General features: G+C 46.3%; 1 protein-coding gene across 2 annotated transcripts in view; it reads right to left on the bottom strand.

Annotated features, from left to right (window-relative positions):
• The window catches only part of LOC145341117 (WW domain-containing transcription regulator protein 1-like), a 171,784-nt gene that overhangs the window by 30,653 nt on the left and 114,664 nt on the right, over window positions 1–26,467 (bottom strand). The window contains exons 2-3 of one of the 2 annotated variants that reach the window (XM_080185982.1): window positions 19,233–19,357; window positions 1,687–1,800 (exon numbers count right to left, since the gene is read on the bottom strand). In XM_080185982.1, the coding sequence (XP_080042108.1) occupies window positions 1,687–1,800; window positions 19,233–19,357 (239 nt within the window). The remainder of the gene's footprint in view (window positions 1–1,686; window positions 1,801–19,232; window positions 19,358–26,467) is intronic. The other variant, XM_080185983.1, reaches the window with a different exon arrangement.

Genomic DNA, 26,467 nt, shown 5'->3' on the forward strand with positions numbered 1-26,467 from the left:
AACAATTTGCATTTATATAGCTCCCATGGTGCAATTAGACAAGAACCGACACAGAATCAAAGAAGGAGGCATTAAGTCAGATGAGCTGAAGAACTAAGTGAGTGGGTGGGGGCAAGAGTGGCTTGAGGGGGAAGATTTCAGAGCTTAGGGTCTAGGTGTCTGAAGACACGGCTGATAAAAGTGGACCAAAGTGTCCGGAACTGGAGGAACGCAAAGTTCTTGGGAGGGTCGCAGGACTGGAGGAGATGACATGGAGAGGGAGAGGGTCAGCCATTGAAAGATAGAAACATGAGAGTGAGACGTTTAAAATTGAGGTAATAAAGGGCTGGAGGCTGAGGCGCATTTCTGATCCATTCCCTCCCTAGCTGGCATTCAGAATATTTGCTGTCGGGCTGGTTTCTGACCACTGATTGGGAGGCGTGAGACGGAATGAGCCGTGCCATTAAATAGAAAAAAGTCTGCCTTTATTGCATGGAGAATTTGATGGATGCACTGTACCCTGGTGGATCCTCGAAGGGGCAGTTTCCAATCATTTTACAACACAGTCACATCCTTATGCTTACACCATCACATTCTAAGTGTGACGCAGGCATGTGCAAGATGCTTTACCAGAACTCAAAGGACTTTACAATATTCCCAATAGCACATAAACGAATGTTTTGCTCATTCCAGACTTCTAAGTGTCCAAGTTAACACGGAGTAATAAATATATTTTTTATTCATTCATGGGACACGGGTGTCACTGGTTGGCCAGCATTTATTGTCCATTCCTAGTTGCCCTTGGAGGGCAACTGAGAGTCAATACATTACTGTGGCTCTGGAGTTACATGTGGGCTGCAGCAGATAAGGGCAGCAGACTTCCTTCCCTAAAGGACATTCATGAACCAGATGGGTTTTTCCAACAATCAATAATGGTCTTCAGTAGATTCATAATTCCAGATTTTTTTTAAGTTGAATGCAAATTCCACCATCTGCTACGACAGGAGTCAAACCCAGGTCCCCAGAACATTAGCTGAGTTTCTTGATTAAGAGTCTAGCAATAATACCACAATGCCATCACCTCCCCACTTTCTAGGTGCTATTCCTGCTCACGCAAGAAGGATCTGGTCAACGCTGACATTTGAAATGAAACAATAGGAAGGAAAATGTAATTGTAATTTTGCAAGGGGACTAAACAGCATGGACGTCCACTGGGGAAACTGTCCTTTCACCTCGGAGGTTTGGCTTCAGATCCACGTCTGATGGGATGGAAGATGGTCAAGGCTCCAAAGAGCGTGGAATTGAAGGGCAATTCGCTATATCCTAGTGGACACAAGCCCATGCCACACTGGAATACAGCCCTTTGACAGCCAATGAGTACAGAGACAAGGGCAGATGCTGGTGTGGGAAAAGAGACACACCTCCAAGATTAAGAGGTATTGCCCGGGGTGCGAATGCAAAGTGAGCTCTACGTCACCTTTGACCTCTGCCAACAGCCAACCTGCATCGCTGGCCATCCAGGTAAAGAACAGCTCAATTCTCTTTTTTCGTCCGCTGGAACAGCCCAGTGATCTCACACCAGGAATGTGAATGGCTCAGGTTCCTAGCAAAGCCACAGGACACGTTGTGCATCCAAAGGAACAGGAATGTGCGACGGTGGGGGGCGAGGGGGGAGGGGAATCAACTGGTAATTTTATTGATTCTTACTGCTACGTTGGTCCAATCTTGGGTCGAGCCAGGAGGTTGTCTTGGTTTTGTGGTTGGTGAAGTAAATTTCTCCCTCAGGTGTCACTGCTTGTTCCCACCCTTCAGGCATTGGCCCTGTTTAAACGGAAACACCACGAGAATCACCCATAAGACTTCTTCTAGTTTTCGAGAAATTTGTGCAAAACAACTACCGACAGTGGAAACCGAAACCAATTCCGACCAATATCGAGAACGACAAGAGACTGCAGGCTTTCCAACCATAGACAAGTCCGGAAAAGTTACTTCTATAGATCAGCGTTAATTCCATTCTTTGTGGCTGAAGAGGTCTTTCAAAGGCCAGCATTGAAAATATTAATGGGTAGAAGTTCCTTAAGGCCCATTTCCAAACCTCAGGTGGGTGCCATACACAGTTAGGCCTCGGGCCTATGTAGGGTTATACGGGAGGGCAGGCCCCCACCCACTATTGGGCCACTGTAATGACTTCAATCAAACCACACTGGAATATGAACTCACTGATGAAAGAGTTAATTGATGGGCCAATCAGGGAGTCATTTTCATGTATTTAACCAAGAGTGTCAGTTCCTCTGGCACTCCTGAAGGTAGACTGTTGACTGATAGAACTCTGTGTACTGCTGTTGGAATTGTAAATAAAGGGATTTTGGTGAAGGGATTTCTGCCTCCACAGACTTATTACAGCTACCACAATCCACTTGAGGAAGATGAACATCAGTCAGGCTGCTTGTCTGGCCTCATGGGCAGATCAACGTCCCAGGAGGGGGATTTGAACAAAGAAGTAGACCAGACAACAGGCTGGCAGCTGGGTCCTGCTTTACAACTGGAGATTGGTCATTTTAGTCAGATGCATGAGCAAGGAAGCAGCTTCCCTAAGAGGTGAAACATGGGCCAGAAAAGGCCCAGCAAGGTTTAGATGGGGAGTTACAGAGCTTAGGGTCTAGGCAGCTGAAATTCTGCCTGCCTATTTTCAGATGTTCAGATTTCCTTTAATGGACCAGCAGGAGGACATGGATCTTGTCTACGTCTATCTTGAAGATCTATCCAATTCTGGCCTGTTCCACATCATTAAATTTCATTGTTTTACCATAAACAGCCACAATTTCAGCTCCCAGGCCTTGGGCTCTAGAACTAAAGCTTTCTGTTTCTCTACCGCTCTCTCCTTTAAGTTGCTCCTTAACTACATCTTTGACCGAATCATACATCCTGTGTGTAGTTTGCACATTCTCCCTGTGTCTGTGTGGGTTTCCTCCAGGTGCTCTGGTTTCCTCCCACTGTCCAAAGATATGCAGGTTAGGCGCATCAGCCATGCTAAATTGCCCCTTAGTGTCCCAGATACACAGATCAGAGGGATTAGTGGGGTGAATATGTGGGGTTACTGGCCTAGGGCCCAGATGGGATTGTTGACAGTGAAAACTCGATGGGCCAAATGGCCTCCTTCTGCACTACAGGGACTCTATTCTGGATTCTATTCTATCCTAATATTTCGTATCTGGCTCAGCGTCAAATGCTCCTGTGAAGCGTCTTGGAATCGTTTATGGCATCCCAAAGGCACTATATAAATTCAGCTGTTGGCGTAGTAATTTGGATTACTTTATCTTGACCTTGCCCCACTCCCCCAGCCGTGGTAAGTCATTCTAATTTACTGAGGTTCGGGAACGGACACACCTTTCACAGCTTCTACTGGGGCTTGAACTAGCTGAGAATCTCGCACTGTAACTGCAAAGCTGCCACTCATTCATGTCGGTCTTCTGTATTCTCTCCAACTGCTGTTCTATTTCAGGACTGGTTAAACAAGCCTTTCTGCTTCTTTGGGGTTGACAGAACTATTGGGAAATTGTACTTTGTAACCCTTTATAGGCTCTTGATCAGCGCAGGGCTCTCATCTGGATGTATTAGTGATAACACAAAGGAGACAAAAGGTTTGTGTGTAACTGGTGATGATGTGGGTATGCCGGCGTTGGACTGGGGTAAACACAGTAAAAAGTCTGACAACACCAGGTTTTAGTCCAACCTATTTATTTGATAATATACTCGCAAGCTTTCGAGGGGTTACCCTCTTCGTCAGGTTCACCTGACGAAGAGGGTAACCCCTCGAAAGCTTGCGAGTATATTATCAAATAAATAGGTTGGACTAAAACCTGGTGTTGTCAGACTTTTTACTGTGTAACTGGTGAGGCAGGGAATTTATCAGAGAGCTGTGTGGGGTTTTGTAAGTGAAAACAGACTCTCCACGTTCCCACCCTCACTCTCTACTGTATTAAGACCATAAGACATAGGAGCAGAATTAAGCCATTCAGCCCATCAAGTCTGCTCCGCCATTCAATCATAGCTGATATTTTTCTTATCCCCATTCTGCTGTCTTTTCCCTATAACTCCCCGATCCCCTTATTAATCAAGAACCTATCTGTCTCTAACTTAAAGACACTCAATGACCTGGCCTCCACAGCCTTCTGCGGCAAAGAATTCCACAGGTTCACCGCTCTCTGGCTGAAGAAATTCCTCCTCATTTCTGTTTTAAAGGACTGTCCCTTTAATCTTATAAATTGGCGGTTGGATCGGCAGCTCTCATTTTGAATGGAAATAAATATTAACACCTCACCCTCAGGGCCAGCATCATATGTTTGATTTGATTTATTATTGTCACATGTACTGGGATACAGTAAAAAGTACTGTTTCTTGCGCTCTATACAGACAAAGCATACCGTTCATAGAGTATACAGAGAGAAGGAAAGGAGGGGGGGAAGAGTATAGTGTTGCAGTTACAGATAGAGTGTAAAGAAAGATCAGCTGTATATATGATAGGGCCACTCCAAAGTCTGACAGCAGCAGGGAAGAAGCTGTTTTTGATTTGTGTGACCTCAAACCTTAGTATCTTTTTCCCGACGGAAGAAGGTGGAAGAGACAATGTCCGGAGTGTGGGAGGTACTTAATTATGCCGGCTGCTTTTCCTGAGGCAGTGGGAATGTAGACAGAGTCAATGGATGGGAGGCTGGTTTGCACGATGGACTGGGCTACACAACCCTTTGTGGTGTTTTGCGGTCTTGGTCAGAGCAGGAACCATACCGAGCTGTGATACATCCGGAAAGGGTGCTTTCTATGGTGCATCTGTAAAAAGTGGTGAGAGTCGTAGCTGACATGCTGAATTTCCTCAGCCTTCTGAGAAAGTAGAGGTTTTGGTGGTTTTTTTTAACTATAGTGTGGGCATTGAGGGTGTACACTTTAGACGTGATTTTAACCTTTGCTGCTTGGTGGGAATGGAGTAGATGGTTGGTTAAAATGGCTGTCAGATTCTTGCTGTTGTGTCTGCCACCTGCCGTCATTTTAATCCCTTATAGTCACAAGGAAGATCGGTGAGGACCTCCTTAATATTTAAAAGGCAGGCTCTGATGATATTGCTCTCCCAGGTGCCATTTTGGCTCCAGGCTGCTTGAGATGTGAGCAGTGTCGAACCCACTAAGGAGGTCTGGCAGGAGGCATCACACCGGGTGCTTTTACACTTATTCGCAGTAAGGGGAGCAGGAAACCTTGGCCACAGCCATCACCCTCTGCCCCTAGGCCACCTCTCCCCCACCCCTGACACATCTCACCAGTCAACACTGGCGCTCCAATGGTGTACTGAACACTATTAATTTGTTCCTGCTGGTTGTAAATGATTATTTTATCAGCCGGGGAAAGCATCCCCTCAGGTTACCGATGGATCGTCCAAGCCCACGAGTATCACTGGGTGGGGATTGCTTGGAGGCAGGAATTTCAGAGATGTAATAGCTGGGCGCTCCCATCTCCGAGTGGTGGGTCCAACACCGGCCCAGCAGTAGCAGATAGCCTATCTGCTGAATTAGCTGTCTATTTGTGGGTCGATTCTGAATCTTCCTCCCCACTGAGGGCCAGGCAGGGCAGGTAGCTGGAAGTGAGCTGTGAGATTGGGAAGTTCAGCGAGCTACAACTGCCACCACTGGCCAGCCAGTACCTTCCCTCCACACGGATAGCCTGGTAGTGCTGGTCACATTGTTAAATTCAGCACTTCTTCAGAGCCTGGCCCGCCCCCACATCCTCCCCACCCTCAATGGAAGTGACCCAACCTCATAATGAAGAGGATGATCAGTCAAATCTCGACAAGATATTTACCCACCTCACAGTTCTCTTCACTACTCAATTCCCTTACCCGCTCCCTATCTCTGTAATCTTCAGCTCCACACAACCCTTCGCGGGATCCGCACTCATCCAAATCTCACCACTTGCTCACTCTCACTCTGTCCAAAATTGGCAACTATTTTTAAATTCCCTCCCTAAAGTTCTTGACATTGCCAACATTCTCCATCCTCCTCTGTGGTGCTGCTTTCAATCCCTCTGTCTCAGCTTTCAACCATTTTAATACCTCCCAACGTGGATCGGTGTCAACCTCTGTCTCGTTACACCCCTATGAAAACCCTCGGGACATTTCACCATGTTGAAGGTGCTACTCCAACGTTGCTGGGCGCAGCCCCCGAGTCCTTAATCAGACACAATCTCACTGTACAGTGGAATAGGAGCCAAGTGGCTTTCTCCTGTTTCATAGGATGTGCCAGAAATAAAGTAACGGTAATCGGGCCTCTTTCCTTGAACCTCAGCCCTATATCACAATCCATGAACCACCACTACCCCTCCCCACCCCTGCCACCCCCATGCCACAGTAGATTTTGTTTCCTTCACATCTCAGCTGTAAGAGCATAGCCTCTGCTTACAGATGGCAGGAAGGTTGCCAATCCTCCAGGATTGTCCTGGAATCTCCAGGAATTGGACAGCAATCTGGGCACAGCTGAGAGCAACAAAGAATAGAGGAATTAAAGAAATAAAATGTTGCCCAAGTTTCTTTGAATGCTTTTATCTTTTGACCTAGTCCCCCCATTGGTGACACTATAGTTAAGGAAGCTCCACCAACGCCTCTACTTTCTCAGAAGACTAAAGAAATTTGGCATGTCCGCTACGACTCTCACCAACGTTTACAGATGCACCATAGAAAGCATTCTTTCTGGTTCTATCGCAGCTTGGTATGGTTCCTGCTCTGTCCGAGATCGCAAGGAACTACAAAGGGTCGTGAATGTAGTCCAATCCATCACGCAAACCAGCCTCCCATCCATTGACTCTGTCTACGCTTGCGACTGCTTCGGCAAAGCAGCCAGCATAATTAAGGACCCCATGCATCTCTTCCACCCTCTTCCTTCGGGAAAAAGATACAAAAGTCTGAGGTCACGTACCAACTGACTCAAGAACAGCTTCTTCCCTGCTGCTGTCAGACTTTTGAATGGACCTACCTTGCACTAAGTTGATCTTTCTCTACACTCTAGCTATGAGTGTATCACTACATTCTGCACTCTCTCGTTTCCTTCTCTATGAACGGTATGCTTTGACTGCACAGCACGCAAGAAACAGTACTTTACACTGTATACTAATACATGCGACAATAAAAAATCAAAATCAAATAAAGACATGAGGAGATGGGTAGAGGGCTGTTTTGACTGGATGTGACCATTGAAGGCTAGAGATCAAGTGCGGAAGTTTCCCATCCCTCTCACCACGGGGATCGTAGCAGGCGGGACACGGACCGTGCAAAGGTCTGTTGACCTTGGGTGGGATTTTCCGACCTCGGAGCGAGCACAGCCAGAAAATCCCACCCCAACCTCCAAGCATATACATAACTAGAATTAGTAATTCCAATAACAAGGCAGCTCCATGAGCCTGGTTACACGGAATATCCTTTAATTGCTTTCAGCATTGTTGTCACTGCCACCCAAAATATAATTGTACCTCACTGCGTACCAGAGCATTATAAGGATGTCTCACCCTTATCCTCCCAAAGTAGTAATTATAAGAGTTAAAGGTATGACTTTATTTTTAATGACTGGAAACAAAACGCAAACAATCCATCCGTTTAATTGCAGCGTCCTTAACAATCCTGATTGCCACTCCTAATAGTTAGGTTGATTGGCCATGCTAAATTGCCCCTTAGTGTCAGGGGGACTAGTAGGGTAAATTTGTGGGTTAACAGGGAAATGGCCTGAGTGGCATTGTTGTCAGTGCTGGCATGATGGGCTGAATGGCCTTCTGTACTGTAGGGATTCTATGATTCACCACCTAGATTGGAGTTGTCCCACGCATGATGTTAATCTGAATTTGCCAATCCCACTGCCAATTTTAGACATGAAGTCACTTTTTTGCTGCCATCAATCGGACTGCAGTGCCTTTCCAATGCGAGGCCTGGACTATCATCCCTGGTGGATGCCAAAACAGTCCCACAGCATTCTTTTGAAGAAGAGTAGGTCGTCTGCCTTACTCCCTGGTGTCCTCACCAACATTCAACCCATAACCAGAATCTCTGGGGATCTGACGGCTGTAAATCAATGTCTTGTTGGGAATTGGTTCTCAATCCATGTGTTCAAGCTCATTGCAGTTACAATAAAAGTAAAAAGGTTTACTTATTCGTGTCACAAGTAGGCTTACATTAACACTGCAATGAAGTCACTGTGAAAACCCGCAGTCGTCACACTCCGGGTACACTGAGGGAGAATTTAACATGGCCAATCCACTTAACCTACATATCTTCGTACTGTGGGAGGAAACTGGAGCACCCAGAGGAAAGCCACGCAGACATGGGGAGTACGTGCAAACTCCACACAGGCAGTGACCCAAGCTGGGAATTGAACCTGGGTCCCTGGCGCTGTGAGGCAGCAATGCTAACCACTGTGCCAACATGCTGCACCCATAATAATAATAATTCCAGTCGGAAGAACAAATTATGAGTCATTTATTGCCTGTCACAATGGCATCACATTGGAAAGACGTGCTGGTTAGGTACATTGGCCATGCTAAATTCTCCCTCACTGTACCCGAACAGGCACCAGAGTGTGGCAACTAGGGCATTTTCACAGTAACTTCATTGCAGTGTTAATGTAAGCCTAGTTGTGACATTAATAAATAAACTTAAATCTCCAGAATCACAGGTGTTGGCAGTTCTTGGTGACACGAAAGCTACACCTGACCAGATCATTTGTTTTAAGAGATTCTGGTTATGGGATGGATGTTGGTTAGGACATCAGGGAGAGAGACAGAGTACTGACTCTTCTTCAAAAGAATGCTGTGGGTGGTTTTTGACATCCACCAGGGAGGATAGGCCAGGCCTCGGATTAATGTCGCGTTGGAAAGGCACTGCAGTCCAAATGATGCCAGCAAAAAAGTGGTTTCATGTCTAAAATTGGCAGTGGGATTGGCAAATTCAGATTAACATCATGCATGGGACAATCTAGGTGGTGAATCATAGAATCACTACAGTACAGAAGGCCATTCAGCCCATCATGCCTGCTCCGACAACAATCCCACTCAGGCCCTATTCCTGTTAACCCACAAATTTACCCTGCTAGTCCCCCCGACACTAAGGGGCAATTTTTAGCATGGCCAATCAACCTAACTTGCACATCTTTGGACTGTGGGAGGAAATCGGAGCACCAGGAGGAAACCCACGCAGGCACAGAGAGAACATGCAAACTCCGCACAGACAGTGACCGGAGGCCGGAATTGAACCCGGGTCCCTGGAGCTGTGAGGCAGCAATGCTAACCTCGGTGCCACCGTGCCGCCCTTAAGAATTGGTCTCCTTGCTGGAGACTTCATCAAACCAATGGGAAAATTCCTCACCATCATCTGGAGTGGGGTTTGAACCCTCAACCTTCTGGACAGCAAAGCAGAACGTGCCACCAACAGAGCCCCGCTTCATCCACAGACTGCAAATTTTGACAAAACGTAGGGGCCGACAGACACTGCACTATTAAGATCACGGAGCAATTTGGAAGAACTGTAGGTTTCGACAGGTAAAGGCTTCCAGCAAATGGATTATGGTACAAAAACAGATCCTGTTCAGCAAGTAGATTTTCAACAGAATTCCCTCTCCTGTTCTATGAAATAGGGGAGGCAAGAACCACACAGCAGCAGTTGGCAAATTTCCTTTGGAAAATAATCAGAATCCCTGGCACTTCCAAATGGGAAAAAGAACTAATACCCTGAAGCTGCACTTTTCGTTAAGTGCTGACTGAGTTTGAGGTTTTATGACGAGCTTCCTCAGGTATCTTAATCAAGCCAGAAAGGACCTTTCTTCCATTTCTAAGTAAACCCTGGGTTTTAACTCCAGGTTCGAGCACCGAGCCTTGTGTTTTCATTTCATTTCATATTCACACAAATGACATTCGCAGACAAACAAGCAAACACATGTGCAGACATGCACATGTAAACACTGTACGCCTGCACAAATGTATATGCATGTGCATACATAAACAATGCACACACACACACACACGCACAAATTCCCAAACAGTGTAACTGAACAAACAGCAAATCCTGTTTCCTCTCTGACCACAAAGTGCATTGATGCTCGTGTACCTGTGTCTGTTTCCTTTTGTACTTCCTTTAAGAATATTACAATCATAGAATCGTAGAATCATGCAGTGCAGAAGAGACCCTTCAGCCCCTAAAGTCTGCACCGACACATGTGAAACACCTGACCTCCTGCCTAATTCCATATACCAGCACTTGGCCCATTGTCTTGAATGTTATGGCGTGCCAAGCGCTCATCCAGGCACTTTTTAAAGGATGTGAGACAACCCGCCTCAATGTAAAAAACTTGCCTCTCACATCTCCCTCAAACTTTCTCCCTCTTACCATAAACTTGTGTCCCCTAGTAATTGACATTTCTATCTGGGAAAAAGACTGTGACTATCCATGCCTCTCATAATCAGGTCGCCAATCAGCCTCTGATACTCAAGTGAAAACAAACTACGTTTGTGTAATCTCACCTGATAGCTAATACCCTCCAATCCTCATGTTCTTTCTGAATCTTGTGCCAATTATCTCAAATCTGACCCCTCTCTCATGGGTAAGATACTGCTTATTAACCCCTCAACACTGGTGCCCAATAAGGCTGTGTCCTCAGCCCCTTACTATACTCCTTATACACCTATGACTGTGTGGCCAAATTCCCCTCCAACTCAATTTTCAAGTTTGCTGACAACACCACCACAGTGGATCAAATCTCAAACAATGATGAGACAAAGTACAGGAATGAGATAGACAATCTGGTGAACTGGTGCGGCAACAATAATCTCTCCCTCGATGTCAACAAAACGAAGGAGATTGTCATCAACTTCAGGAAGCGTAATGGAGGACATGTTCCTGTCTTCATTCATGGGGACAGAGAGCAAATGGTTGAGAGGCTAGAGAAATTTGGCATGTCCGCTACAACTCTCATCAACTTTTACAGACACACCATAGCAAGCATTCTTTCTCGATGTATCACAGCTTGGTATGGGTCCTGTCCTGTCCAAGAACGCAAAAAACTACAAAGGGTCGTGAACAAAACCCAGTCCACCACGCAAATCAGCCTCCCACACATTAACTCTGTCCCACCGCCTCAGAAAAGCAGCCAGCATAATCAAGGACCCCAGGCACCCCGGACATACACCCTTCCACCTTCTTCCATCAGGAAAAAAAATACAAAAGTTTGAGGACATGTATCAACTGACTCAAGAACAGCTTCTTCCCTGCTGCCATCAGATTTTTGAATGGACCTACCTCGTATTAAGTTGGTCTTTCTCTACATCCTACCTATGACTGTAACACTACATTCTGCATTCTTTCCTTTCTTTCTCTATGTACAGTATGCTGTGTCCGTACAGCACGCAAAGAACAATACTTTTCACTGTATACTAATACATGGGCAATAATAGGTCAAATCAAATGAAAAAATGTGATTTAAACACCTCAATCTGATCTCCTCTCCACCTTCTCCACTGGAAGAAGAAGAATCTCAATTTCTCCAAGTTCTCCGCCACATTTCTGAGCTAGTAAGTGAACTGGGCTCCACATCAGTCTGCAGCTGGACTATACGGTGAACGGGGTTGCGCTCTGACGCTAATAGCCCCACTGTATTGGTGATATCACCAGAGCAGGACAGACTGAAAGTGGCACGGTGGCACAGTGGTTAGCACTGCTGCCTCACAGCACCAAGAACCCAGGTTCAATTCCAGCTTCAGGTCACTGACTGTGTGTGGAGTTTGCACGTTCTCCCCGTGTCTGCGCAGGTTCCCTCCAGGTGCTCCGGTTTCCTCCCACAGCATAAAGATGTGCAAGTTAGGTGGAAAGGCCATGTTAAATTGTCCATCAGTGTCAGGGGGATTAGCAGGGTAAATAAATGGGGTTACAGGGATAGGGCTGGATGGGTTCATTGACGGTGCTGGCTCAATGGGCCAAATGGCCTCCTCCTGCAGTGTAGGGATTCTATGTGTATCTCCTCTAGGCCTTATTGGAATGTCATGTTCAAACACAGACTGCAAAAATATCCCACTGTCGTCCTGTAAACAGAGTAAACATTGTGATCTCAGTAGTTTTGGCACTGCATTGAACACACTGTCTGATAGGTTTATGTTCCACACAGGTCTCCGATTTTGGGTGGCATGGTGGCACAGTGGTTGGCACTGCTGCCTCACAAGGACCAGGGTTTGATTCCCGGTTTGGGTCACTGCCTGTGTGGAGTTTGCACATTCTCCCCCCGTCTGCGTGGGTTTCCTCCGGGTGCTCCAGCTTCCTCCCACAGTCCAAAGATGCGCAGGTTAGGTTGATTGGTCATAGTAAACTAATCTTTAGTGACAGGGGTTAAAAGGGTAAATAATTGGGGTTACAGGGAGAGGGCACTGAGAGGTGCAGGTTCGATAGGCAGAATGGCCTTCTTGTGCACCATAGGGATTCTATGATTCTAAGGAGTAATGAAAACACGTTCGAGAAAAAGAATACTTTCACCTTATTTTAAAATGTCCAAAACTGTGTCATAGAGCACTGAAAGAAAACTTCCTTCAGAAGGCACTCCTGGTTTCACAGGCCTTAAAAATTTAGTGACTTCTCACAGAGCTGGAAGAAGATGGTGGTGCAATGGTAATGTTACTGGACTAGTAATCCACAGGCCTGGGCTAATGTTCTGGAGTTATGAGTTCAATTCCTCACTATTCCAGCTGAGAGAATTGATATTTAATTCATTAATTAATCTATAATTTAGACGCTAGTCTGGATAATAATGATCTTGAATCTACAGGATTGTCATTAAGACATATCTGGTTCACTAATGACACAGAAGGAAATCTGCCATCTGCATATGGTCTAACCAAATATGGTGGTACAGTGGTTAGCATTGCTGCCTCACAGCGCCAGGGACCCGGGTTCAATTCTCGACTTGGGTCACTGTGCGGAGTTTGCACATTCTCCCGTGTCTGCATGGGTTTCCTCCGGGTGCTCTGGTTTCCTCCCACAGTCCAAAGGCGTGCAGGGTTTGGTGGATTGGCCATGCTAAAATTGCCTCTTGATGTCCCAAGATGTGTAGGTTGGGACACATGGGAAATGTGTGGAATTACAGGGATAAGGCAGGCGTACGGACCTGGGTAAGATACTCTGTCAAGAGAATCGTTGCAGACTTGATAGACCGAATGGTCTCTTCTGCACTGTTTGGATTCTACAATTCAACGATTATGAAGCCCAAGAGCCATAACAACATTGTTGACTCGCACTCCCCTCGGAAATGGCTGAGTGAGTCACTCTGTTGGATTGACTAACAAAAAAGAGCACAATGGGTGCATCTACTGCTATGACTGTAACACTACATGCTGCACCCTCTCCTCTTCCTCCCTATGAACGGTATGCTCTGTTTGTCTAGCACACAAGAAACAATACTTATCACTGTGCACTAATACGTGAGACAATAATAAATCAGATCAAATCCATTGCCCTTTCAGGCGAACTGCCTTCCCAATCATAACAATTTGCCGTGTGAAAGAAAAAATGTTCCTGATAAGCTTGAGAAAGCTTTTAAAAGCTTCTCCCTGTGTATCTGTGGGGAACCTTCAGCCACTTTGGCAGGGAAAGAAAAGCGAAGTGTACGAAAAACAAACAGGCCGCCTAACACATTTTCCATTTCATCACAGGAGCCCCAGAACTGAACTCACATTTGGAACTAATTTACTGCTAGACGCCTTGATGCAGCAAATAGCTCGGAACACTGGTTGCACAGACAGCTGAATGTTTAGCAATGCAACCATCTAAACCCCACGGGACTGGCTGCTCAAGTTAGAAACCTTTGTTAATATTTAAACAGGGGCGCCGCCTCTTTTGGCAAGCGAACGCCGTGCTAGCACCACATTTACTGGAACACACAGCTGACAGACTGGGCAGAGGCGATACATTTGTTCCCAGTAAGAAACAACTCGCACTCACATCGCACCTTTTAATGACCTTAGGACGTTTCGGAAAACATTGCAGACAAGGAAGCACTTTAGAAACACAGTCACGGTCACGTAGAAACATAAAACAGAGAAAAGGAGTGGGCCCTTCGAGCCTGCTCCACCATTCATTTTGATCATGGCTAATCATCAAATTCAATATCCTGATCTCGCCTTCCCGCCATACCCCTTTGGTTCCTTTAGCCCCAAGAGCTATATCTATTTACTTGAGAAACCAAACAGTGGGCGCAGTTAGCACTGCTGCCTCACAGCTCTAAGGACCCAGGTTCGATTCCCAGCTTGGGTTGCTGTCTGTGCGGGGTTTGCACATTCTCCCCGTGTCTGCGTGGGTTTCCTCCGGGTGCTCCGGTTTCCTCCCACAGTCCAAAGATGTGCGGGTTAGGTTGACGGGCCGTGCTAAATTGCCCCCTAGTGTCCTGGGAGGTGTAGGTTAGAGGGATCAGTGGGGTAAATGTGTAGGGTAGTGGGGGTAAGGCCTAGGTGGATTGTTGTCGGCGTAGACTCGATGTACCGAATTCTGCACTGTATGATTTCTATTATTCTATGATGACTGTCCGTCTGTGTGGAGTTTGCACATTCTCCCCATGTTTGCGTGGGGTTCCTCCAGGTGCTCTGCGTTTCCTCCCACAGTCCAAAGATGTACAGGTTTGGTTAATTGGCCATGCAGACTATGACCTGGGTATTACACACCATTAAGGTCAACATCGCTGGTAGGAAAAGTAATGAAATTCTTACTAAAATAAACAGAAGAACATCTGTCAGCATGGATTTCAAAAGGGAAAATCTTGCTTCAACAACTTAAATGATTTTTTTTGAGGAGAGGGTAGACAATGGGGATACAGTAGATATAATTCATCTGGATTTTCAAAAGACTTTGAATAAGGTGTCCCACAATAGTGTAATGAATAAGGTTTCATAATGTGGAGCCGGGAAATAAGTGACAGAATGGGTTGCTAGCTGCTTTCCAGATAGAAAGTAGAGTGGGAGATATTCACAGTGCAGAAGTTGGGACACAGGGGGGTGGAATTTTCCCATCCCGCCCGCCACGGGAACCATAGCGGGTGGGGAAGGATGGGGACTGGACCATGCAAATGTCCGTTGACCTCGGGAGGGATTTTGTTTGCTCTTGGGGCAAGTATGGCCAGAAAATCCCACTCAGTGTTCTGGAAGTATCCATGCCGAGAGCACTGCTGTTCACAATTTACGTTAACCATTTGGACTTTGGAATAAACAAAAAATTTGTGACTGAGGGCAAGGTGGGGGCAAGGGGTTGGGAGGGGAGATGGGGGGGTGTTGTGTGGTTAGTCAGTGCTAAGGAGGAGGGAAACAAATTATAAGAGGATGTTGATAAACTTGCAGAATGGGCCCACAATTGGCAAATTAGGTTGAAAACGGATAAACAAGAGGTAGCAAAAATAGAAAATGCTGGAAAATCTCAGCAGGTCTGACAGCACCTGTGGAGAAAGAATAGAGCTTGACTGACCCTTTGTCAGAGCTGAGGTAAACAAGAGGTGGGAAAAATAGAGAGATCACTTATTACCTGGAAGGAGCAAGTCTAGTGAAAAAGAGGGACAAAGAGATTTCAGAACACAAATGCACCAGTCACTAAAAGCTGCACCACGGGTTTGCAAAACCATAAAAAAAAAGCAAATCAAACACGAGGCTTTATTTCAAAAGGGATAGGATTGAAAAGTCGGGACGTTACGTTGAACCCTTGGTTAGACCACGCTTAAGATTACGTGCAGATCTGGTCACCATAAGAATATTGTCACCATAAAAAAGACATAGATCACTGACCGGAGAAGACGCAGAGAAGATACCCAGGGTCCCAGTGCCTGGAACTCGCTGCCGGGGAGGTTAGCAGGAATGACAGTGACTTTCAAGGGGCGTCTGGACAAATACATGAATAGGACGGGAATAGAGGGATAGAGGTCCCCGGAAGGGTAGGGGGCTTTAGTTCAGTCGGGCAGTGTGGCCGGTGCAGGCTTGGAGGGCTGAAGGGCCGGTTCCTGTGCTGTAATTTTCTTTGTTCTTTGTTATGCACAAGCACAATACTAGAAATGCATGGGTATACAAACCAAGAAATGGGCTGAAGGGCCTCTTTTTATACTGCAATGCTGTATGAATTTATTTCTGGGAAAGCGAGACATCCATATCAGTGAGATCGGAGTAGATGATTACGATAGTAGATTTGGATGAGAGATGATGGGGAGGAAGTACAAGTGGACCATGAACACCAGCGTGGACAGAATGGGCCAAATGGTCTGTTTGTGTGCCATTTATCATTGTATGATTATTGTTCCAAGGTGCTCGCAGATAGGCCCAGAAGATTAATTTTCAAGTCCTGGAGACCTTATGGTAATTTTAGAGGGTTGGGTTGTCTTAATAATTACTAACCCCAGCAACACAGTCCTCTGTTATCTCAGCAGATTAGTGACTCGAACTTTTCCTGGCACACAACAGAGTTCTCAGGTTCCACTGCTGGTACAGAAACTCCTTGTTAAATCACAGGTACAAAGGAAACACCCAAAGCCATTGTTATTTGGTAAAAGACCAGGTTGGTATACAGCGAGGAGCTCAACAACACAATCATTATCAAGCAAATCCATTTGACACCTAATTTTCTTTTCCAGAACATAAAGAAACAAAACTCAAGAGAACAAACAGTGCCTGGCAGGAAGAACATGAAAAGGTTCAGATGGCATTATAGAGGGTTGGATTATACACTGCCCACATCATTTAATAGTTGGCGTGGGCTGGCTGTTTTCGAAACAAAATGTTGTTACGGTGGGGCAGAATGGGATGCACAGCGTTTGGGGAAGGCATTGCACAGGGTGCCCTTTGCACATCAGAGGCAATGTCCCCTCGAGCCCCACCCACACAAAGATGCCTCCCCCACCCCCCCACCCCCCCACCCCGTTTAATGCTTCCCCATCTTTTTCTGAGTAAGAAGTCTCACAATGCCAGGTTAAAGTCCAACAGGTTTATCTGGAATCACAAGCTTTTGGAGCGCTGCTGCTCCCCCCCCCTCCAAATACCTGCCCCAACCTCCCCCCAATTTCCTAGTCTGATCCCTTGCCACCCACCACCCACAAAGACCCCAATTTACCTAGCTGCAGCATCCATCCTCTCTTCTTTGTGGGTCTATCTGCAGTTCCACTACTCATAGAGTCCCTATAGTGCAGAAGGAGGCCATTCAGCCCATCAAGCCTGCATTGACAAAAATCCCACCCAAGTCCTATCCCCATTGCCCCATGTATTTTCCCTGCTAATCCCCCTGACACTAAGCAGCAATTTAGCATGGTCAATTCACCTAGCCTGCCCATCTTTGGGCTACGGGAGGAAATCGGAGCGCCCGGAGGAAACCCACGCAGACACAGGGAGAACCTGCAAACTCCACATGCAATGACCTGAGGTCGGAATTGAACCTGGGTCCCTGGCACTGTGAGGCAGCAGTGCTAACCACTGTGCCACCATAACCATGCCACCCTGTTCTGGAACGGCTGGGGCAGTCTGATTGTCTGGCAACTCTCCAGGACTGAACTCCTTCCTTCTGAGGGGGAAGGTTCGAATCTCAGCCTGTTTAACCCTCTGGCATTGTGTTATCACTGTGGGGTGGGGTCTTTTGTTTGGGAGGGGATCTGTCAGCTGCAGGCTGCTTCTTGCAATCGGGTTCAGGGGTGGGTAGTGCAATACACTCACCGCCTCACCTCAACCTTCATCACATAGTGTCCAGAGTTACAGAGTTCCAGAAAAGACCCTGCCCAGCTGTGCCAGCGGGTTTAGCCCACACTGGGCTCTCCTCAGTGGAGTAAGAGTCTGCCTGTCACCCAACACGTGCATCAAACCCTCAGCTAAATTAAGTCAACAGAATGCAAGGGCTTTCAATATAAAGAGAGAAGAATTTAGCAATGTGAAACAAACAAAAGCCAACAAGCGGAGGACAATAAAACCACAACAGGAATGTAGGGGTCACCCCCACCAGGATCCATGGATCTAGACGTGGCTGATAAACAGATCAAATGGATACAACCTACTGATACGCTGCTGAGAGCAATTCCAGTTCCAGAACTGGGTGACACGGTGGCACAGTGGTTAACACTGCTGCCTCACAGCATCAGGGACCCAGGTTTGATTCCTGGCTTGGGTCGCTGCGTGTGTGGAGTTTGCATGCTCTCCCCTTGTCTGTGTGGTTTTCCTCTGGGTGCTCCGGTTCCCTCCCACACTCCAAAGATGGGCAGGTTAGGTGGATTGGCCATGCTAAATTGCCCCTTAGTGTCCCAAGGTCTATAGGTTATCAGGGTAAGTGTGTGGAGTTACGGGGTGAGCCTGGGTATGGGGTAAGTGTCGGTGCAGACTCGATGGGCCGAATGGTTTCCTTCTGCACTGTAGGGATTCTGTGATTCTATGAACTAAAGGGACATGCAGTGGAGAACATGGATCTGGACGTCCCTCCAGCCAAGGACAGGCATCCGGGAATTCCAGCAAAGTGGATATATACAGATATTGTTGTGAGAAAAATGGAACATGGAGCTCAGTACACTGGAGATAAAAGAGAGCAGGAAAATGGCAGCTCTGTCTGGAAGATGCTCAAAATGACATGGTCGCAAGCACTTCTGCCTCACAGTGCCAGGGCTCCATATTCAATTCCCGCCTTGTAAGTGTCTGTGTGGAGTTTGCACATTCTCCCCGTGTCTGCGTGGGTTTTCTCCAGGTGTTCTAGTTTCCTCACACAATCCAAAAATTTGCAGGTTAGGTGGGTTGGCCATACTAAATTTGCCCATTGGTGTCAGGGGGAAAATACATGGGCTTATGGGGTTAGAGCCTGTGTGGAATTGTTGTCTCTATGGGCTTGATAGGCCAATTAGCTCTTTCTGCACCGTAGGGATACAATGATCCTATAAAATTATAGAACCCTAAGTACAGAAGAAGGCCATTCGGCCCATCGCATCTGTACTGCCCACATCCCACCTAGGTCCTATCCCCGTAACCCTACACATTTACGCTAGCTAATCCCCCTGCTATTAGGGTCAATTTAGCATGGCCAATCCACCTAACCTGCACATCTTTGGAAATCGGAGTGTCCAGAGGAAACCCACGCAGACACGAGGAGAATGTGCAGATGGTCCAATCAACATGCTTTGGTTATTAAAGCTGAGTTTCCTACAGCAGCGTCTGAGAGCTGGCTTAGAACAGCTGCTCCCTGTGCTCAGGAGAAAGGTACTGACCCGAATTTGGATGAGCCACAGGCATGGATCTCTGCTGCATCTGGTTGGAGGTGCCGGCCGTGTTCAGGTTCATCTGACTCATGGTCTTCCGCGGATCGTGCCATGTTGTTATCCTGTCGACGTGGCTGTAAAATAAAAAGGTGGAAAGAAGGGTTTAATTCAACGTCATCTTTTCCTCCCTGCTAACAACTCAATACGTGCAATGCGCGCAGTGAAATCGTTCAGATGGACTTCCTTGGCAACTGTCTCTGTCTCACTCGACCAAACTTTCGGAAGAACTTCATCATTGAATCATAGAACCCCTACAGTATAAAAGGAGGCCATTTGGCCCATCGAGTCTGTACCCACCACAATCCCACTCAGGCCCTATCCCCATAACCCCATGCATTTGCTCCAGCTAGACCCCTGACACTAGGGGGCATTTTAGTATGGCCAGTCCACCTAACCAGCACATCTTTGGACTATGGGAGAATACCCACACAGACACGGGGAAAATGTGCAACCTCCACACAGGCAGTGACCCAAGGGGGGAATCGAACCCGGGATCCCCAGCGCTGTGAGGCATCAGTGCTAACCACTGTGCCAACGTGCCTCCCATTTAGATATCAAGCCACTGGGCATACTGGGCAGAGGAGGGCACAAGCTGGGGAGAAGGTAATCCCGAGGTTAATGACCTGAGTTCAAACCCCACCGTGGCAGCTGGGTGGAATTTAAATTCAATTAACAAACCCAGATTCAAAAGCTAATCATGGCAATGGTGACCATGAAACTATTGTCAACTGTTGTAAAAACAATGGGTACAGTTACAGGAATAAGGCAGGGGAAGGCATGAGAACAAGATAGAATGCTTGTTCAGAGAGCCAGTGCAGGCTTGATGGGCCAAATGGCCTCCTTCTGCACTGTAAAGACTCTCTGGTTCACCAGTGTCCTTTTAGGGAAGGAAATCGTCCATCCTTACCAGTCTGACCAATCTGGAATGAGCTGCTGGAGAAAGTGGTTGAGGCAGATATAATAGCAGAACTGGATAAGTCTATGGATGGGAAAGAATTAGAGGGATATGGGCCAAATGCAGGCAATTGCGACTAGCTGGGAGGGCACCATGGCTAACATGGTCTAGATGGGCTGAAGGGCCTGTTTCCCTGCTGTATTGCTCAACGATTTTTGGTTTGATTTATTATTGTCACATGTATTAACATACGGTGAAATGCATTGTTTCTTGCGCGCTATACAGATAAAGCATACCATTCATAGAGAAGGAAAGGAAAGAGTGCAGAATGTAGCCTTACAGTCATCACTAGGGTGTAGAGAAAGATCAACTTAATGCAAGATAAGTCCATTCGAACTATGACTCTATGTTTCTAAGACTTGTGACTTCAGATCCACAGTTTTTGATGCTAAACTGCTCTCTGAAATGGCCCAGCAAGGCACTCAGTTCAAGGGCATTTAGGGATGGACACCAAATGGTGGCCCTGCCCACATCACACAAAATAATAAAGAAAGAAAAGAGATTCTAACATGTTACTGGAAATCTTCCCTTAAATTTTGAGAATTATTTTCTCCCACCTTATGACATTTCTCAGCTATGCACCATTCCCCAAATTTAGACAGCAAAAAAAAACATCTGTCTTGAGCTCTGTTTTGGCCTTGGAGGGAGTGCAGAGAAGGTTCACCAGGTTGATACCGGAGATGAAGGGGTTGGCTTATGAGGCGAGATTGAGTAGACTGGGCCTGTACTCGTTGGAGTTTAGAAGGCTAAGGGGGGATCTTATAGAGACTTACAAGATAATGAAGAGGCTAGATAGGGTAGAGGCAGAAAGATTCTTTCCACTTAGAAAGGAAACAAGAACTAGAGGGCACAGCCTCAAAATAAGGGAGTCAGTTTAGAACAGAGTTGAGGAGGAACTTCTTCTCTCAGAGGGTAGTGAATCTTTGGAATTCTCTGCCCATTGAAGCAGTGGAGGCTACCTCGTTAAATGTGTTTAAGTCACAGGTAGATAGATTTCTGATCAATAAGGGAATTAAGGGTTAAGGGGAGCAGGCGGGTAAGTGGAAGTGAACCACTATCAGATCAGCCATGATTTTATTGAATGGTGGGGCAGGCTCATGGGGCTAGATGGCCTACTCCTGCTCCTATTTCTTATGTTCTTATGAGCTGTACAGGGGGAAGAAAAGGAAGATCTGCATTTCTATAGTGCCCTTTACATAATCAGGACTTCCCAAATCACTTGGCAACCATTTGAAACATAGTCACTCAAACAATACACTAAATGTTGGTTAAGGGATAAACGTTGGTCAGAACACTGGGAACAATTATTGTGCTACTCTTCAAATAGGGTTAAGGGATCTTTTACATCCATCTGACAGCACAGGTGAATCTGTGGAATTCACTAACATAGAAAGTAGTTGAGGCCAAAATATTGTGTGATTTCAAGAAGAAATTAGATGTAGCTCTTGGGGCTCAAGGGGTCAAAGGATATGGGGAAAAGGGAGGAATCAGGATACTGAATTCGATGATCGGCCATGATTATAATGGCGGAGCAAGCTCGAAGGGCCAAATGGCCTACTCCTACTTCTAGTTTCTATGTTTCTATTAAAGGGTCAGATTCTCCGACCTCGCCCGCAGCTGAGATTCCCACTGCAGTGAATGGAAATCCGGCTGAGTGAAAAGTTCTCTATTCCTGCTGGCAGCAGCGGCGGGGCGTGAACGGTGCAGAAATCCGGCCAAAGTTCAGACTTAACATCTCCTCCACAGTATCTCTCGCCGCAGCGCACGGGGGCAGTCAGCATTGACCTTGTGTTTAAACTCTGGAGCGAGACGTGAATCCACAACCTGGTAATGGAAAGGCAAGGATGTCTCCCACTGAGAAGGAAAGGTGGGAGAGCCATCAGAATACGCCACTGTGACACTGGACTAATCAAGCAGACCATCTGATGTTTGCTTTCTTTCACTCCAGGGCACAGTTGTAGTCTTCCTATGCGTGCAGTTATCACCACGGAGAAACCACAGCTTTCTGGGCGTTTTCTGACTCACCCACCCCCGTGCTCTCAGTACAAAAAAAAATCCATTGTTACTGTACTGAACTTTGTGTCAAACACCCAGGCTGCACACCCAACACAAGGTACAGTGCAGCGTTGCAGCCACGTGTTCCATTGTGCAACCTGCAGAACTTGTCTCAACATGTTCGCTCCTTCATCTTTGAGATAAGGCTGCACACGTGGACCGAGTAAAAATCTCCCACAGTTGCGCCCAATTTCCGCATAACCAATCAAACTGTTTTCGAGGTCTTTCAGACATAGCCGTCCATTAGAAACTTACTGTAATCCGTGCAGGTGGATTGCAAAGAAAATTTGTTATACGCACAATTTACACACACACTTATGGGCAGCACAGTAGCACAGTGGTGAGCACTGCTGCCTCATCGCACCGGGGACCTGGGTTTCATTCCCGGATGGGTCATTGTCTGTGCAGAGTTTGCATGTTCTCCCCGTGTCTGCGAGTGTTTCCTCCGGTCGCTCCAGTTTCCTCCCACAGTTCAAAAGACGTGCTGGTTGGGTGCATTGGCCATAATAAATTCTCCCCCAGTGTAACAGGCACTGGAGTGTGGCGACTAGGGGATTTTCACAGTAACTTCATTGCAGTGTTAATATAAAGCCTACTTGTGACCAATAAATAAAATTTACTTTACTTTTGCATTGGCTACGTTAAATTCTCCCTCAGTGTAGCTGAACAGGCACCGGAGTGTGGTGACGAGGGGATTTTCACAGTAACTTCAATGCAGTGTTAACTTGTGACACTGATGAACTTTAATTCAAGCATACTGCACATATGGAATTACAGAGGGTGAATTTTACCAGCAGTTTGGAGACAGACTGGAGGTCGTTGAGCTGGTAAAATGGTGATGGAAACAAACCCAACACCTTCCCATCACCACGGGTGTTCAGGAAGGTGGCCAATTGTGTTAATCTACTGCCCAATGACGGGCCATTTCCCAATCCTGCTGGGATTTTATGCTGCAGGATTGAGCTGCTGCAGTATGGGAAGACTACCAGATAAACCCTGGCAGCCTTACGCAGCTTCCCAGGGAGAAGGTCCTCTGCAATGGCTGCTCCACAAGAGGGCGCCACCACCACCACCACCACCACAACACGCCATCCCCTCATTGAAACCAGGTAGCCTCCTGCCCCCCCAGTACAGTAAGAAAACAAATTGACCATGCTTTCGGCTGGTTAGGTGGCAACGTCTGCTCCCTGCAGCCTCCAGAGTGGGCCAGCAGCTCTGGGAGATGGGCTGCCATCCTTAATTAGGCAACAGCCTCTTAAATGGTCAACACCACTAAAGTGCTGCCCAGGGTCCTGCTGCCCATCTGTGCAGACCTGTATCCCACTTACATTCTTGGCAATGGGACTACTCATTAACCCATAGAGCCCAACTGGTCTTTATGTTCCACAAGAACCTCTTCCCATACCCCTTCACCTATCCCTGTCAACATTTTTTTTATTCTTTTATCCCTTATATGTTTGACTAATTTCTCCTGAATAACATCTACACTCTTCATATTGACTATGTCACGTAGTAGCGAGTTCCACATTCTCATCATTGAATAAATACATTTTTCCTGCACTCCCTATCGGAATTAGTAGTACCTTCTTCTTTTTAATTCATTCATGGGACGCAGGCTTCTCATTTATTGCCCTTCCCTAATTGCCCTTGTTCAGAGAGTCAACCATATTGCTGTGACTCTGGAGTCACTCTGGAGGCCAGATCGGATAAGGACGGCAGATTTCTTTCCCTAAAGAACATTAGTGAACCAGGTGGGTTCTTCCGATAATCAGCAATGGTTTCATTGCCATCAGTAGAGTCTTAATTCCAGATTTCTTTTTAATTGAATTCAAATCTGCTGTGACTGGATTTGAACCCGGGACCCAGAACATTAGCTGAGTTTCTGGATTGATAGTCTACTGATAATACCATGAGACCCCCCCACCTTCTTGTGTATATCATCTCTAGCTGTGGCTCTCCAACAAGAGGAATCGTTTTCTCTACGTCTGTCCCATCAAGGTCTTTTGTTCGCATTCTGTCGTGTCACCACCCTCCCGCTCCCCTCCAGTCTTTTCTTTCCTGAAGACAAGTGCTCCAACCCATTCAGCCTTTGTGAATAAGTATATCCTTCCACTTGTGATATCACTCTGAATTACTTCTATTTAAAGTACACCCAAGGTCCCTCCCAGTCAAGGATCCAAGGCTCCAATCTGACCTGTGGCCTCTCACGCCCAGTGCAGGTCTAAAGTGCTGCTTACAGATGGAAGCTCAAACATGGCCATGGGTGACTGAAAACCAATATCTTGGGGCAACGGATACAACCAAAACACCCTTTTCTGTTCTGGAACTTAATCTTACATGACAAAACCACTCGCAATCTCTGATGCTGATTCTCAGATTGTATGTGGGTAGAGGTTATTAGAGTTGACATGTACCTCCTCAGGGTACTCCCAGCAACAGATCCTAACTTAAAACAAAATGATCTTCCCACACTGCAGGAAGTTCATTCGAAAAATATAACCCAGGCGTGAATTTGGGGTTCAGGTGATTACTCAATCTATAATCCCCTATTCTCTAAAGCATTTCAGGTTAAGATATAGTAAACAGGATTAAGAGTTTACTTGCATTTTTCATAACTTCAGTATAACATCAAATGCACCAAAGAACAATGTTGTCAACTCTGAAGACACACTTTGCTTTTTCTTCTGGCCACTGCTTGGTAAATTCTCAATGTTCTCTCCTGGTTAGAGATAGAGGGTCATCCACTTCTCTACTGAGGCACTGTGATGGTTCACAGGGCCATAAGAAACAGCTAAATTCACCATCAGGAACAAGGAGTTTCCCTGGTCGGTTCCAGCACAAGATGTGCGTCGTTTTGATGTAGTGCGATAATAAGCTGAACTGTGCTCTCCGCCACAATTGAATCACCTCCTTAGATACCTTGGCCATGCTAAATTCTCCCTCACTGTACCCGAACAGGCGCCGGAGCGTGGCGACTTGGGGATTTTTACAGTGACTTCATTGCAATGTTAATGTAAGCCTACTGGTGGCACTAATGAATGTAACTATACTGAGGGGGTGCTGCCTCAAATTCCTGAAAGGAGATGATGAAGTACATATCAAAGATGTCAACATATAGTTTGACCCCGAAGCCTCGAAGAATCCCTCCAAAAACAGGGATTGATTTATACGCTGAGTATGGAACTGAAGCATTGTGGGTGTGAGTGGCTGCCCATTTTCCATTTGCCATGCGTTCAGTTCTGCGTGGGCACATGTTAAATTCCCATGCATCTTCACAACACAGCCCCTATCATCTACTTGTCCCCTTCTACCCAGTTATAGGATACCATAAGATATAGGAGCTGAATTAGGCCATTCGGCCCATCAAATTTGCTCTACCATTCAATCATGGCTGATATGATTCTCATCCCCATTCTACTGCCTTCTCCCCATGACCCTTGATCTCCTTATTAATCATGAACGTATCTACCTCAACACTCAATGAACTGGCTTCCACAGCCTTCTATGACAATGAGTTCCACAGATTCACCACCCTCTGGCTGAAGAAATTCCTCCTCATCTCAGTTTTAAAGGAGCGTCCCTTCACTCTGAGGTTGTGCCCTTGAGGTTGAGTCTCTCCCACTCGTGGAAACATCCTCTTCATGTCCACTCTGTCCAGGCCTCTCAATATTCTGCAATTTTCAATTAGATCACCCCCTTATCCTTCTAAACTCCACTGAGTATAGACCCAGACTCCTCAACCACTCCTCATGATAAACCCTTCATTCCTGGGATCATTCTTATGGACTTCCTCTGGGCCCCCTCCCAGGGCAGCACATCCTTCCTTAGGTGTGGGGCCCAAGACTGCTCACAATATTCCAAATGGAATATACCAGTGAGTAGAACATGTTTTGTGCGTGAAGAATTTGGCTGACTATTAATGCATATTGTAAAGGGGGATCAATTTATACTCTGACTATATGCAAAATCATGATTCACAAATGGGGTGGCCTTTTATGCAGAGTTGACTTACACTGAGATGTAATAATAGATTTACTTATGGAATGCAATACTACAAATGTCTGCTTTCTCCCTAATCTACAGCAACTATTCCAGAAGCCTCTCTTTTTACTCTATTAACAAAAACAATAATACATTAAATAAAAAATTACAGGGAAGTCTCTCTTTATACATG

The sequence above is a fragment of the Carcharhinus amblyrhynchos genome, chromosome 3 (genome assembly GCF_965287045.1).
Source record: "Carcharhinus amblyrhynchos chromosome 3, sCarAmb.v2.hapA, whole genome shotgun sequence".
NCBI lineage: Eukaryota > Metazoa > Chordata > Chondrichthyes > Carcharhiniformes > Carcharhinidae > Carcharhinus > Carcharhinus amblyrhynchos.